General features: G+C 34.9%; 1 protein-coding gene across 2 annotated transcripts; it reads left to right on the top strand.

Moving 5' to 3' along the window:
* The first annotated feature begins 256 nt into the window (after positions 1–256).
* Positions 257–13,168, top strand: GPHR (golgi pH regulator). Of its 2 annotated transcripts, XM_073077764.1 has the most exons (9): positions 278–510; positions 3,683–3,846; positions 4,371–4,477; positions 7,823–7,926; positions 8,329–8,450; positions 9,571–9,797; positions 10,288–10,469; positions 11,207–11,392; positions 12,176–13,168. In XM_073077764.1, exons 1-9 carry the CDS (start codon positions 469–471, stop codon positions 12,434–12,436), a joined length of 1,395 nt encoding a protein of 464 aa, XP_072933865.1. In that variant the 5' UTR covers positions 278–468; the 3' UTR covers positions 12,437–13,168. The 2 variants fall into 2 exon arrangements, with proteins under 2 accessions (XP_072933866.1, XP_072933865.1); XM_073077765.1 differs by lacking the exons at positions 3,683–3,846; positions 4,371–4,477; positions 7,823–7,926; ... (3 more) ...; positions 11,207–11,392; positions 12,176–13,168 and adding an exon at positions 654–2,460 and having other exon boundaries at positions 257–510.
* The last annotated feature ends 2,129 nt before the right edge of the window (positions 13,169–15,297 follow it).

The following is a 15,297-nucleotide window of genomic DNA, read 5'->3' on the forward strand; positions in this document are numbered from 1 at the left end:
TAATACGTGATTATTTCTTTTAACAATAATGGAAAAATGATTCCTGAGTATTTTCAGAAAAAAGAATTATGAATGGAATACATTTTCCAAATGGATACTTGTCTTGATTCTGTGATCAGTGTAGAAAGAGAGAGAACATGTACTAAAAGTGTAGAGTCGAGTAGAAAGCGTTCAATCTATGTATTTGCCTGATTATTTCTAAATTAAATGGATTTGTTATTATGAAGGGAGTCGAATGTGCGTTATGTATGGTATAAAACAATGATGACATCATTATAAAAAGATCAAGTAAAAATATTTGGGCTGTATAATAAATAAATCATTGCCTTTGACATCGAAAAGTTCAATTGTCAAACGAAGTCGTAATTTTTTATCTGTGAAATGTTTCAGTGTTTACATTTACGTTTTCAGCAATTTTTCCACGTTTTACATTGATTTGCTGCAATTTTTCAGTTATCGTATAGCACAATGACTTTTTTAGAAGACACCCTGATAATTCTAATATCGCAGGTACGTTTATTATTTTATAGGTTAGTTTTCGGCAAATACCGACTTACCGTGTTTGTACATTTTACTTCATGTACCCATTATTATTTATCAATGTTATGAGTTCAAAAGCTATTAAAAGTAAAAGGCAGCATTTACTGTTGTAGGTCGGCATTTAAATTGAGCCGTTTTCGTTCACGTAAGATTTCGAAAACGATAAAAAAGTCGTGTTAAATGAAGATAAAAAATTGTCTCGAATCGAGCGACCGCGATCGAATTTCCATTTGAAGATGTGCGCAATATTTGCGCGCATTTGACGCTGCAAGTTGCGCGCATGTCGGTTTAGAGGATTTCTGTGAGTAGCAATGGCGTCGAGTCGGCGATCGGACACCGTCGCGATGCCGGATATAACCGAAGTGACCGATCCCGATCCGCTCTCGACGGGAGCCGAATGTAATCGGACTGACGGGGCTTTGGCGAGCGGTATCAAACGAGCGAGGCTGTCGAGCGAGTCCGATGGCGTCGTTACCGTCCCCGTGTCGCTACCGGTCGGCACGCTCATCACGGGCACGACCTTCAACGTCATCACGTCAGACCATCTGCCGCACTTCAAGCCGATGCTATGCGTCGATAACGGCTTCATTACCGGCGGCGCGGGCGAGGATATCAAGGCGACGCATATCGTTATACAGAACCCTAATTCTGATGGTGAACAAAATGATGATAATGACACGGGTTCCACCTCGCCTCTCCAGGTTACGAATCGGACGTGGGAGGAGACCGCGTCTATGCCTATCTTACCTATCCGCTGTAAGAACACCTCAGCAGAGCTCCATAAGCATAAGCTAGGGTCTGGTGGTAGAGGAAGGTGCATCAAATATGGCATGGAATGGTGCACGCCTAGCGAATTTGAGGCGATGTGCGGTAGAGCGTCCAGTAAAGACTGGAAGAGATCAATCAGGTTTGGTGGGAGAAGTTTACAAGCACTGATTGATGAGGGTATTCTCACCCCACATGCCACTAGTTGCACCTGTGGCTCATGTTGTGATGACCAGTCCGCATTAGGCCCGGTTAGACTCTTCACACCGTATAAGAGAAAGCGGAGATCCACTCCATACGAAATGGAACAAATGAAGATTAAATTAAAAACTGATCATACAATTGGTGATGAAGAGATAGATAATATTCATCAGAATAGTAACAATAGCAATTCTAAAGAGGCATGGCAGTCCATAGCAGAAGGGTTGGAAGGTAACAATGATTACCACTTGTTGACTGATGGTAATGCTAATAATAATAATGGAGTTATTGCTGATATAAATGGTGTGTTGAAACGCTTGGAAGACATTGGCCAAACGTTAATGAAACTTGGTAGTGATGTAAAGCAATGTGTGGACGATGTTAAAGTGATAAATACTAGGAATATGGAGCGTATGGAACAGGAACGGGCCTCTGCATTGCTTGCAGCGAATGTAGATGCTCAAGTCGACGGGGATACGGTATCGCTTCATAATGTAGAGGATTCAGAGGCGAAGAAGTGTGCTAATTGCAATCGTGATGCCTCTGCAGAGTGTTCTTTGTGCCGGCGAACCCCATACTGTTCTACATATTGCCAGAAAAAGGATTGGGCCTCCCATCAGATTGATTGCTTGCGATCTGTGCCTACAATACACGCAGACTCACAACAACACCAATCAATAATGTTGATCGTAGAAAGCCAGCACCAATAAGCTTTAAATATGTCATTGAAAGGAAACAGTTTTGTACAAAAACATTAGTGATAATTGAGTTCTTCTCTAAACGATGTAAATATTTAAAGCAATACTATGTTATATGTTACCGAGATATTGTAATTGTTATTTTTCCTATTTCTAAATATACCAAATGTATTATATTTAGGCACTTATTACTAATTGTAATGTTATGTGTGTATTAATAAAGTGTGTTAAGATTATACAATGATTTTAATTTAATTATAATATCTTATATATAAAATACTCATCTCACACACAATGTTTACCGGGTCAGCTAGTTTTAATATAAAGTATTACAAAAACATATTTTCTGTATTGCTGTTGACTTAGCTTTGATAACACTTACAGCCCACAATATATAAATTAGTAAATAATAAAATATGATTAATGTAAATAATAAAATTGTAGGCAGTGATAGCCTAGTGGTTAAGAAACGCGGCCTCTCGATCGAGGGGTCCGAGGTTCAAATCCCAGGCACGCACCTCTGATTTTCAAATTTATGTGCGTATTAGAAATTAATTATGACTTGCTTAACGGTGAAGGAAAGCATCGTGAGGAAACCTGCATACCTGAGAGATAAAAATCTTAAAGGTATGTGAAGTCTACCAATACGCACTTGGCCAGCGCGGTGGACTATGACCTAATTCTTCTCATTCTGAGAGGAGACCCGTGCCCAGCAGTGGGACAGTAATGGGTTGATGATGATGATGATGAAAATATGATTGAAACCATTCTAAAGTAGTGTGTATACCGATACTTCATACATTATAATATAACATAGAAGATGCAAACGCAGTCTTATGGTACTGTGTTAATGATTTTATCCACAATGAGACATTAACTCACAGGAGATGCCCTTGAGTCAGCCGAAATCCTCATGTAATAAGAGGTGGATGGGTAGGTCTCCGGCAGTAGCTGGGTCCGCAACCTTCCCTCTAGCGAAGGACGGCGACGGTGATCAAAACTATCCCACCCTATAGCCTATAATCTTCTTGTCCCGGCTGAGTTTTAGGCTCGCCACCAAAATCCAAAGGTCGCTAGGGGCACCAGCACAGTTGAAAGAAAAACGATGAGACATGTGTGAGGCGACCTCTTTAAATTTTCATATCCAACCTACATACAAGAAATCCTACCTACCGTACAAATTTACGTCGTTATAGCTTAATGGTTGAAAAGTCAGCCTCTCGAACGAGGGGTCCGCGGTTCAAATCCCAGGCGCGGACCTCTGATTTTACAAAGTTATGTGCGTAATGTAATTAATTATGACTTTTAACGGTGAAGGAAAATATCGTCAGGAAACCGGCATTCCTGAGAGATCTTTCTACCAATACGCACTTGGCGAACGCGGTGGACTATGGCCTAATCCTTCTAATTCTGAGAGGAAACCTGCGCTTAGCAGTGGGACAGTAAAGGGTTGACGTCGTGCAAATGTATGTTCACAGACGATCTTCTTCGTCGGCGGCTGGATATTCTTCGTGAAGCAACTATTCCGTGACTATGAGGTGCATCACACGTTAGTGCAACTAATATTCTCCGTGACTTTCGCTCTCAGTTGCACTATGTTCGAATTGATCATATTTGAGATCATCGGGTACTTAGATTCGAGGTAAGTTTTTGAAAACAGCAGTAGTGAACGAACGTTCAGTTTGTTTGTAAGAAGTCGTAAATGCGTTGCTTACAGAAAGGACCAGTGGTACCACAGCACACTCATTTCTGGCGTATGAACCCCATGGCCGAAACCCGTCTTTTCTATGATAAAGGAGTAGCATGTCGACTACCTCATGGTAAGTGGCTTCTGCCGCCCATGTAATCGACTCTAGATAACATTAGATTCTTACCTGAAGTCAACCACAGATGCGTCGCTACCCCTGAGAACTAAGCTGGAATGTATCGAAAAAGTAAGTCTCCCTTATCACACCCATCGAACCTGCACACAGCTGCGCTTAACACTGGTGTTATAAAGCAGAAATAGGTGTGGCAGTGGTGTCGCCGGTATCGAACGGAGGATTCTACCACTTTCAGACATTCTGAAAGGAGTCTTGTGCTGTAGTAGCCGATAAATAAATAATTACATTCATAACAATTGGTATGTTTAAACTAAAATATATTTCCGTAAAATTTTGATTTCAGCTCAAGATACTTCCACTGGAATCTGGGTCTTTATTCACTGTTATTCATGGTTATAGCCCTAATACCATTCTACATCGCGTACTTCTGCATAAGTAATGTAAGATTTGGTAAGAAACGTTACTTATTAATAATAGTACATTACGATACGCGTGACCAAAGTAGCCTATTTTTGCACGGCGTGAAGTGCAGATAGTAAGCTACTTATGTCACAAGTATCGTATACTATTTTATAGCACGTGTGACATAAACCCGCTTATACTTATCAATTGATATGAAAAAATATGATAATTATTTTGAAAGAAAGGAAAACTTATAAATGATTGAAATTAAAATTATGATTTAAAAAGAAACAACTAAAAAGTGACACAACCACAACCATTGAAATTTGATGTGAAGAAGTTTTGTTTTAGTTAAAATTTAGTAATTTGTACCTAGTAGATTTTTGGGTTAAAAACTTTTTAGTTGGCTTTTTAGTTTAGTTTTATTCTATTATTCTGCTCTCGTGATAAAGGCAAATCTAACACCACACATAAGTCAAAATCCATCAAGCCATTTAGGCTACATAAATACAAATCTTTAAATAATAAGTGGCGTCTAGACCAATGGCATATAGTAAGAACTCCGCCTTAACGTATTAAAGAAACATATGACAAGCAATCACATAATGTATACTAGTGATACAGTACATAATCTATAATCCGGACCTCAGTTATACAGATTCGCAAATATTTGGATTGCCAAACGTGAATAAGTAACTTTGTAATAACCTTCCGTCGAAAAACATTACCTTCCTCAATCGGATCAAATAGCTTTTCTTCATAAACGCAATTATCCAAATTTTCGATAATCCGAATGTCGTACGGTAACAAATAGTTCGCTTTATCAAGTTTCTACGGGAGTAGTATTATGGCTAATTTTGATAATGATTCCTAATTTAAATATTATGTCCTACTTTGGTGTGTAGCGAAAATACACAGTCAAAACAAACAATAAAACTCGATACAGCCCAAAAGTTAGTCTTATAGTGATGGTATTGATTAGAATATACACAATGGCAAAAATATTTATAAATACGTCCAAAATAAAATATTAACATAATTATTGCTTTAAACAAAATACTCATTACTCACTTTTAATTTTAAAATGGCATTTAAAAGTATGAAACGTTCATGGCGATGTTAATTTTTTATAACTGTGAGGGTAGTGTATTGACATTCGTACAGTGTAAAAATCGGCTACTTTGGACACGGAAAAGCGTGACTAAAATGCGGGTTTAGGTTACAGAGTGCTATAAAGATTCTTTTGATGAGTATTATTTACAATTTCGTAGGTTGATGATGAAATTTATTGATGATGATGCTGATGATATTTCACCATCAACCTATGAAAGTGCATTTTATTCATAGAACCTACATTTTATTCCTAGATATCAAGTCTTAGAGAGTTTTGGAATTAAAAAAATACTTAGTAAGAACTGATAATTCGCGTGATGGAACGGTTGCTATATCGGTCTGACGTGCAAAGCACTATAGGTTCCGGGTTCGATTCCCGGCCAGGCAAACGTGTTAATAAGTCTTCAACCACTACACAGGGTACCCTAGTATAAGTCTATGAGTGAATATAATACAAAGCGTCTTATAATGACAATATTACTAATGCAAAATATTTTTTTCTTGTTTTGTTGTAATAGTACATTACGATACGCGTGGCCAAAGTAGCCTATTTTTGCACGGCGTGAAGTTAGCGCCCGAGCGCAGCGAGGGTGCTAAACGCCGTGCACATAATAGGCTACTTATGTCACAAGTATCGTATACTATTTTATAGCTCGTGTGACATAAACCCGCTTATACTTTTCAAGCAATATGAGAAAAATTGATAATTATTTTGAAATAGAGCAAAGCTTATAAATGGTTGAAATTAAAATTATGAAAAATTAAAAATAAACAACGAAAAACGTGACACTACCACAACCATTGATACTTGATGTGAAAAAGTCTTTATTTAGAAAATTTAGTTATTGGACTTTTCTATTATTCTGCTCTTGTAATAAAGACAAATCTAACAGCACCCATTCGTCAAAATCCATGAAACCATTTAGGCTACATACATACAAATCTTTAAATGATAAGAGGCGTCTAGACCTATGGCTTATAGTGAGAACTGCACCTAAATGTATGAAAAAAGTATTGTAAGCAATCACATAATGTACTAATACTAATGATAAAGTCCGCTCTGAAGTTGTTGCGCGCAATTGTAGTCATACAATTTGCTATGGCGATGGCGCGGTTCCTTTCTATATTCAGAGCTAATAGCAGTTTTACGCGGACTATTACTTTGTAATGACGTGCAGATCAGCTACATTTAGCATCGGCGATTTGCGTTTCGGTGATTGCATCGATGCTACATCGCGATTTGACGACGGCAATCGACAAATCGCAACAAGAAAGTTACTATAAAAACCAAAGACTCGATTGCTTAAAAATGTAGTTAATGTTATTCTCGCAATTTAAATGAATACAACGACAAGTAATAATATATCAAAATTCGTGAAATCCTTTGGGCTTGCCAAGGAATAAGACATATTTGTTTTTAAGCCATGGCCAACCCATGAGTTTTTAAGCCGAAAATCTTACTAATGACTAAATTTTCTAAATCAAGACTTCTTCACATTAAGTTTCAATGGTTGTGGTAGTGTCACGTTTTCGTTGCTTTTTTTTTTTAATTTTCATAATTTTAATTGCAATCATTTTTAAGTTTTCCTTTATTTCAAAATAATTATATTTGTTTTTATTGCTTCAAAAGTATTAGCGGGTTTATGTCACACGAGCTATAAAATAGTATACGATACTTGTGACATAAGTAGCCTATTATGTGCACGGCGATTAGCACCCTCGCTGCGCTCGGGCGCTAACTTCACGCCGTGCAAAAATAGGCTACTTTGGCCACGCGTATCGTAATGTACTATTCTTCATAAACTCAATTATCCAGATTTTCGACAATCCAAATGCCGTACGACAACAAACAGTTCACTTAATTGAGTTTCTACTAGAGTAGTATTATGGCTAATTATGATAAAGATTCCTAATTTTAATATACCCTACTTTGATGTGCAGCGAAAATATACAATTAACACAATAAACTCGATACAGTTACACTTGCAGTGATGCTATTGCTTAGGATATACACAATGGCAAAAACATTTATAAAGACATCCAAAATAAAATATTAACATAATTATTGCTTTAAACAAAATAATCCTTACGCACTTTTAATTTTCAAATGACATTTAAGAGTATGAAACGTTCATAGCGATGTTTATTTTTTACAACTGCGAGGGTAGTGTATTGATATTCGCACGGTGTAAAAATCGGCTACTTTGGACACGGAAAAGCGTGGCTAAAATGCGGGTTTAGGTCACAGAGTGCTATAAAATATGTTTTTTTTTGTTTCAGTCTCAAAAAATATGATTCGTTCGTTAACAATGTTCGTGTGGTTTATTTATCTGTATTTCTTTTGGAAAATTGGTGACCCGTTTCCTATTTTAAGTCCTAAGCAGGTGAGAACTTTTATATAAGAAGAAATAATTATTTTTACACCTTTCAAGTGATTTCTATAAAACCAATCGATTAAATATTTCATTCATTAATATATTTCATTTATCATTGATTAATAATAATGTATTCCAGGCTTAAGGAATGTATTGAAGTCAGATAAAATATAAAACATTTTTTTTATTACATAGTCTTCGTTCAATTATTTGTTGATATTAATGACGAAATTACACTATTCCAAAGTAAAAAAGTATGAGTAATTTATCCATACATATTATATTCAATAATGAATTATTCATATCCAAATATTCAATTAAAGTTTAAACATCATTCGATGGAATCATTCATTCAGTCATTCAATCATTCACTGATAATAATGTAACCACAATTAATTTATGTTATTTCAGGGTATATTTTCTATAGAGCAAGGGGTTTCCCGAATCGGTGTGATAGGAGTTACAGTGATGGCGTTGCTGTCTGGTTTTGGTGCTGTTAACTACCCATATACATCTATGGCTATATTTATAAGGTGAATAATTGTAATAAACATTAAATTGATTTATGATTTAAGGTGGTAGAATCCATTGTAGTGCGACTCAGGCGGCACCAGCGCCACACTTATTTCTGCCTAACAACAGCAGTGTTAAGCGCTGCTGTGTTATGGCTTGAAGGTGTGGTAAGGGAGACATATTTTTCGAGGCGTTCCAGCTTAGTCCTCAGGGGTTGCGACGTATCTATGGCCGACCTCGGGTGGAATATCTAATCCTATCCAGGATTGAGTATAGATGTCCATGGGTAGCAGCCACTTATCATCAGGTGGACTGCATGCTCGTCTGCTATAAAAAAAATATAATTTCAAAATTTATTTTATACATTGCATTAATTATGTTTTATTACAGTTATATTGTTAGGTCTTATTACTTTATAGAAATAGTGGAGGGAAATATAATCTATCTGATCTTATACATGTCTGATATGGCATCTATAACATTCTAAAATAGTATAAAATGCTTACCTACAGCTGAAAACAGATGCGTTGCTATTCTTGAAGGCAAAATTGGAGGACTGTACTTAAGTTTCTGTCATAGGATCCTATTATACAACATTTGGACCCAATGAGTAGTTTTATTTCAAGTTACTTATCCAATTCACATTTTTCAACTAGATGTATAATCAAGTAAAAAATTCAAAGTTATAGCGTCATCTACCGGAAAGGCCCGAATGAAGATTAAAGAAAAAAAGTTATTAGCAAATATAAAATATAAACAACAAATAGTTGTGTATATTTTTTTATTTATTTTAATTTACAGTGGGTATTTTTTCCCTGGGCGAACATCATCCCGTACAAACAGAAAATAAAACAATCTATTCTTCCCATAAAATTGTATAATATATTATTTTTTTATAATTCAAATTAATGACACTTATTTTATTCTCAGTAGCTATTACGTAGTAGGTATTACAATACTTTTTGCCGCAAAAACCTAATTTTAGATTTATATAATTTTATTTTCTAAATAAAATATTTCTTTATATATTTTTATTTAAGTTTTTACTTTTGTATTTAGCGCACAACATTCATGTTCATCCCAGTTTATTTTATTCTTAAACTTAAGAAAGATTTAATTATAAAAAATCGTCCTTTCCAGACCGGTAACACAATCAGACATGTTATCAATAGAGAAAAAACTTCTCCAAACGATGGATATGATCCTAGTGAAAAAGAAAAGAATAGCGCTAGCCGAAGCGAATAGTGCGGGAGGGAGACAGCCATACAACCTGCTAGATCAGTCCTCTGTTAAGAATAGAGGGTTCTGGACGAATATTCTATCGAGTGTTGGAAGTATAACGAATCCGTTGAGCCAGGGGACTGAGAGTGAGTTTTAATATTGTTTTTTAGTTTTGTATAAATAAAATTGAATTGTAATTGAAGGTGGTGGTGATTTAAAAAATATATTCTGGTATTGTCTCATTTATGTAAACAGTTTATTCCTTTAAATTTAAAATTTTATGGGAGAAAATATATTTCTTTATAGTGTTATAGTCTGCTCCAAACTGCTAGTCCGCTTTGAAGTTGTTGCGAGCGGTTGTATTCGCTATGGCGACGCGACTCATTCCTATATTCAGAGCGTACTAGCAGTTTCACGCGGACTATACCTATAACAAAATTATAAATATATTTAAAAATATCTTCAAAATATACATTATATAATTTAAAATAAATAGTTCTACTTATAAAGCTCAAAAAATATTTATTAACTTGCTTAGAAATCTTTACATTGCTCTACCTATTTTAACTTAAGTTTAATAACTTGTAATTTTTTAAACCACCAACACTAAATACATCTATTACTCCTATTTCTCAGATATAAATCAACTCCGTCAAGAGATATCCGGTCTAGAAGAGTTAAGTAGACAGCTATTTCTAGAAGCTCACGACGCTAGAACCATGAGAGAGAAGATAGAGTGGTCTAAGACTTTCCAGGGAAAATACTTTAACTTCCTGGGATACTTCTTTTCTCTGTACTGTATATGGAAGATATTTATTGTGAGTACATCGTCTTTATTATCACATGACTATAAGACCATAAGGTCATCACAGATCATATTATATGAAAGAAGGGAATGTAAATGGAACTTTATCTTATTTCAATTCTATAGTACTGAATGTTGTGAAAAATTACTGTCAAATTATTTATTATTATTGGCCGCATTAAAGGTGGTAGATCCTTTTGTTGTTCGACTCCAGCAGCAATACTGTCACATCTATTTCTTCCTAAAAACACCAGTGTTAAGTGCCGTTGTATTCTGGTCTGAAGGGTGTGGTAAGGAACACATACTTTTCCGAGGCGTTCCAGCTTAGCTCTCAAGGGTTGGCGCATCTGTGGCTGACCTCATATTAGACTCCAATCCTATCTGAGATTGATTACAAAGTAAAGGGCGGCGATAGCCACTTACCAAGAGATGGGCTGCATGATTATTTGCTACTTCTAAACTTATTGGCTATCAAGATATTGACACCAAGACTTATTAAAATTCAGTCATAACAGTAGATTATAATAAAATTAATTACCATTTAAAATTTGAAAATTGATCGTATGAAATTTTATAAACCACCATACCATTTTATAAACCAAAATAAAAAGGAAATAAATATCCTTTTTATTTTGTAATCGTTTGTAATACTTTATACCTTTCTCAGTTATAGAAGAAATGTATGCCCAATCTCATTGAACATAATATTTGCAGCAATATTTTATAATTATTCATTATTTATTGTTCCAGTCAACAATAAACATAGTATTCGACAGAGTGGGCAAAAAGGACCCGGTCACCCGTGGGCTAGAGATAGTTGTCCACTGGCTGGGCTTGAGTATAGATGTGGGATTCTGGTCCCAGCATGTGTCCTTCATACTCGTCGGGTGTATAGTGCTCACTAGTATACGAGGGTTGCTGCTTACTTTGACTAAGGTTAGTTCAAAAACCAAAAAACAAAAAAAAAAACTGCTTTGTATAATCGCACAACTCAAAAAGGTAAGTCCAGGAGAGATTTTCCAGGAGAGCCGGTTTAAAATTTAAAAATGTTTTTGTTTCGACATTTTTATATAAATAAAGTTATAATAATGAAAAATACTCGTACAGTTATAAGTAGTTAGATAATCATGTAACTGAAGTATAGTTAAACACATTAAAATAGAAAATATTTTGGATTAAATTGAACATTTAACAGAAATATGCTTTATAAAGTTGTGCGGTCATTCTTGCAAAACAGTGATATTTATTTCTTTAACTAATGACAAAAATATTTAGTTTATATGGTATTGTTAGATTTGTCTAAAAAAGTTTTTGATAAGGTTGTGGTAGTCATAGTGCTGGACTAAGTTCAGTCTAAAAATAGTTCTTGATTGAATATATTTTTGGACAATAATCACAAGCATTTTATCATAGATTTTCCTTTCGACTTAAGTTAGTCGACCTGAGTTTTGACTGAGGTTTATTAATGTAATATTTGACTAAAGTTAGTCTAAAATAGTCACCCATTGCTTTAAGTATGAAGTGTATTAGTATTGGACTAAATTTAGTCTTAATTGCAACCATAATATCTAACTAAAATTAGTCTAACCATTGTGTTCAACTAAATTATAATTAGTAAAAAAAACTTACTTTATTTTAATTTATTAAACAGTTTATTTATTATAATTAGACCGTTATTGACATCACTTTTCCCTAACATCACAATAACTTTCTTTGCAGTTCTTCTACAAAATCTCATCATCGAAATCATCGAACATAATAGTGTTAATACTAGCTCAAATAATGGGCATGTATTTCTGTTCGTCAGTCCTCCTGATGCGTATGAATATGCCTCCAGAATATCGTATAATTATAACACAAGTGCTCGGAGATTTGCAGTTTAATTTCTACCACAGATGGTTTGACGTCATATTCCTAGTGAGCGCTCTAACTAGCATATTTACGCTGTATCTGGCTCATAAACAACCGTCTGTCAGTTAGACTACAGATTTTGGTTGTAATTGTTATAATAAGTTGTATTTATTTGTCTGTTGTGTATAATCATGACTTGTACATTGAAATGATGCAAATTTTGGTCCTGAGTGTGTAAAAGTCGGAGGATGCAATTTTATTCTTTGGATGGCAAGAATAGTGTATACTGAATCCTAATTTGTGGGGTCGCAACTTAAGAGCTTTGGCCGCCATTTTGTAAAAGGGCTTTCACGCTTAATAAATTTTATAGATTGATTAATGGACGTTAATTAACAGACACTGAAAGTGACAGACACGGGCCGTGGCAGACAATATCAATTTTTTACCACATTTTTATTAGCTTTACCCGTATGTATGTATCGGAATCTTCGATCTCGATTTTAACCACCTTTGAACGGTCCAATTAATTTATAATTTTGAACACTTATTAAGAACGGATTGAATATACGATTTTAATAAATTTGTCCCATTGTATTCATCTACTTTTAAACTATTATTAATTATACAAATGTCGCAAGTGTGCGCGGAACAGGTGATTTAGCGCGCGACACAGTGCGGGAAAGCGGAACCACAAATAACTTGTGCTTTCGGCTTCGTTGATAATTGTCTGGGACAAATATTCGGCAAAGCTGATTGTGAAGTTCCTGCGCCTCAACAGCATTATGTAAAATCTGGCACATAATTTCAATTTGGTTGAGGTTTCTACGGACCTCTAAAGAATTAAACTCTAAGTGACCCAAAACGAATTTAGTTCGGTACAGATACGGGTAGTAACCGTATTCTCGTTTGTAGAGAAATCTAAGGAACGCTTTTTGCACTTATTCCAAAAGGAGAATGTATTTGGCTTGGTGTGGGTTCCAGACACAAGCGCTTGTTTCTATTTTGCTGCGTAGAAGTGCATAATAAAGAATTTTGATAACTCTATTGGAACGGAGGTCTTTCGCATTCCTGAGGACGAATATGAGAATATGCATTGTATAGAATGCTTTTTGTCTGCCACGACACGTGTCTGACACGCTCTTTGTCTGTATATGTAAACGAACTCTAATAGACTTTGGTTTACTGCCAAATTCAACATCGAATTATTTTTTATGTCTCCATTATTTTGTATTTAATACCTATAACCAATAAAAGTGAAACATATGGTTAATAAAATAGAAAACCTTAATTTAAGCTATTTGTTTTATATTTAACCTACTTTATTAGCTTTTTCAAGACTGAAAAAATATAGAATAAGTGAATCATTGATGATATAGCTGTAACATGGTTACGTGTAAATTAGTTAAAAATATTATATTCCTTCGAGAAAAGAATGGTACGGCCGTGCCGTTTTTTTGGTCTTTTTGGCTCGACTTGGCGGAGGCACTGCCGTGCCTCAGATTTGAAGTGAAAACTTCTTTAGCGGCGTTGTGCATTTTTTGTGATGGGTAAAAATGCTAAGCTCGCGTCAGGACACGTGACCAGATCGAAAATTCGTAAGACCATAATGTTTATGGACGATTGCGCAATAAATTAATATTGTATTTTACCCTTCGATCATCGAAGATTTTACCACAAAAATGATAGTAATTGTATACTAATAATTAAAGCAATTCGTGTAAAAATATTCCCTAGCTATTCCAAAATATCAAAAATGCACAACGTTAATATTCAAGTTTTCACTTCTGATTTTTTTTTAATTTAACTAATATTTATTTTTGTTCTCACGTCCTCACGTCGTCGTCTTATACCTAGTGTTAAGTTTTTTTGGTTGAAATTTTTGATCTTTTGCGTTTTTTAAAAACCACACCATGATTAAAATATCCTAAAACTAACTTGCTAAGTTGTAAATATTGCGCGCACAATTTTGTTTCTATTTTCGTTGTGCTACATTCCAAAAATCAAAAATATAATGTTTTGATATTGTGTTGTCTGAATAAAAGTTTGTAAAATTATATGTTGTTTGATTTTCGATGGTAAGCAACGCCATCTATTGTTTTATGGGTTTTAATTTATTATATTTTAATTGTTTAATTATATTTATAATATAATTTTACTTTTCAATTCAATCAGAGAGTTCCGCGGTTCAAAGCTCAGGCATGCATTTTGATTTTTTGATTGCAGTTATGTGCATATTATAAATTAAGTATCACTTTCTTTAACGAAGGAAGGAAGGAACGAAGGAAAACATCATTAGGAAACCTGCACCTGAGAAATCTTAATAAAAGTTTTCAAAAGTCTGTGAAGTCTACCAATACGTACTTAGCCAGCGCGGTGGACTATGGCCTAATCCTTCTCATTATGAGAGGAGACCCGACCCAGCAGTGGGTCAGTGTGTCAGCAATGTGTTGACGTTGATGGTGACCCGACTTCGGGTATCGCTAAACTTACATACTAAATACATAAATATATGCCGGCTAAATGTATGGATTGTAAATACCATTCACTCTAGAAAATGCATTAGATTCAGAATCAATTAGTATCCTGCTTTCATCAAGCGAAACCCACGGTGATTGCCTTTACAAGAATCAGTGTATTCAATAGATTTAAGCAATTATATTGCACAATAAAATTATATTTAACAGTAAAATAAGAATATCTTACTTTACTATGATAGTATTGATCCTGTGTGCACAGTGCGAAGCAATATGTACGAACAAAATTTAGCTGCAGCTATGGTGTTGTAGTTTGTGACCAAAATATAATAACCTTACACGATAGAATGGAAAAATATGGTGCAATAAAAAGTAAACTCGCTCAACCTTTCGGTCAATCAATATTCAATCATAATCATAATTGACCGTTTAGGCGGCTTCTTAGAGGAGGTTAATTTTTCGAAGATATTCATATTATGCATCTCTTACGCTCTCAACGTGTGCAGCAAAGTGTGA

Source organism: Epargyreus clarus, unplaced genomic scaffold (genome assembly GCF_041222505.1).
Source record: "Epargyreus clarus isolate Ecla_fem2 unplaced genomic scaffold, WU_Ecla_fem_2.2 ptg000011l, whole genome shotgun sequence".
In the NCBI taxonomy this organism is placed as follows: domain Eukaryota; kingdom Metazoa; phylum Arthropoda; class Insecta; order Lepidoptera; family Hesperiidae; genus Epargyreus; species Epargyreus clarus.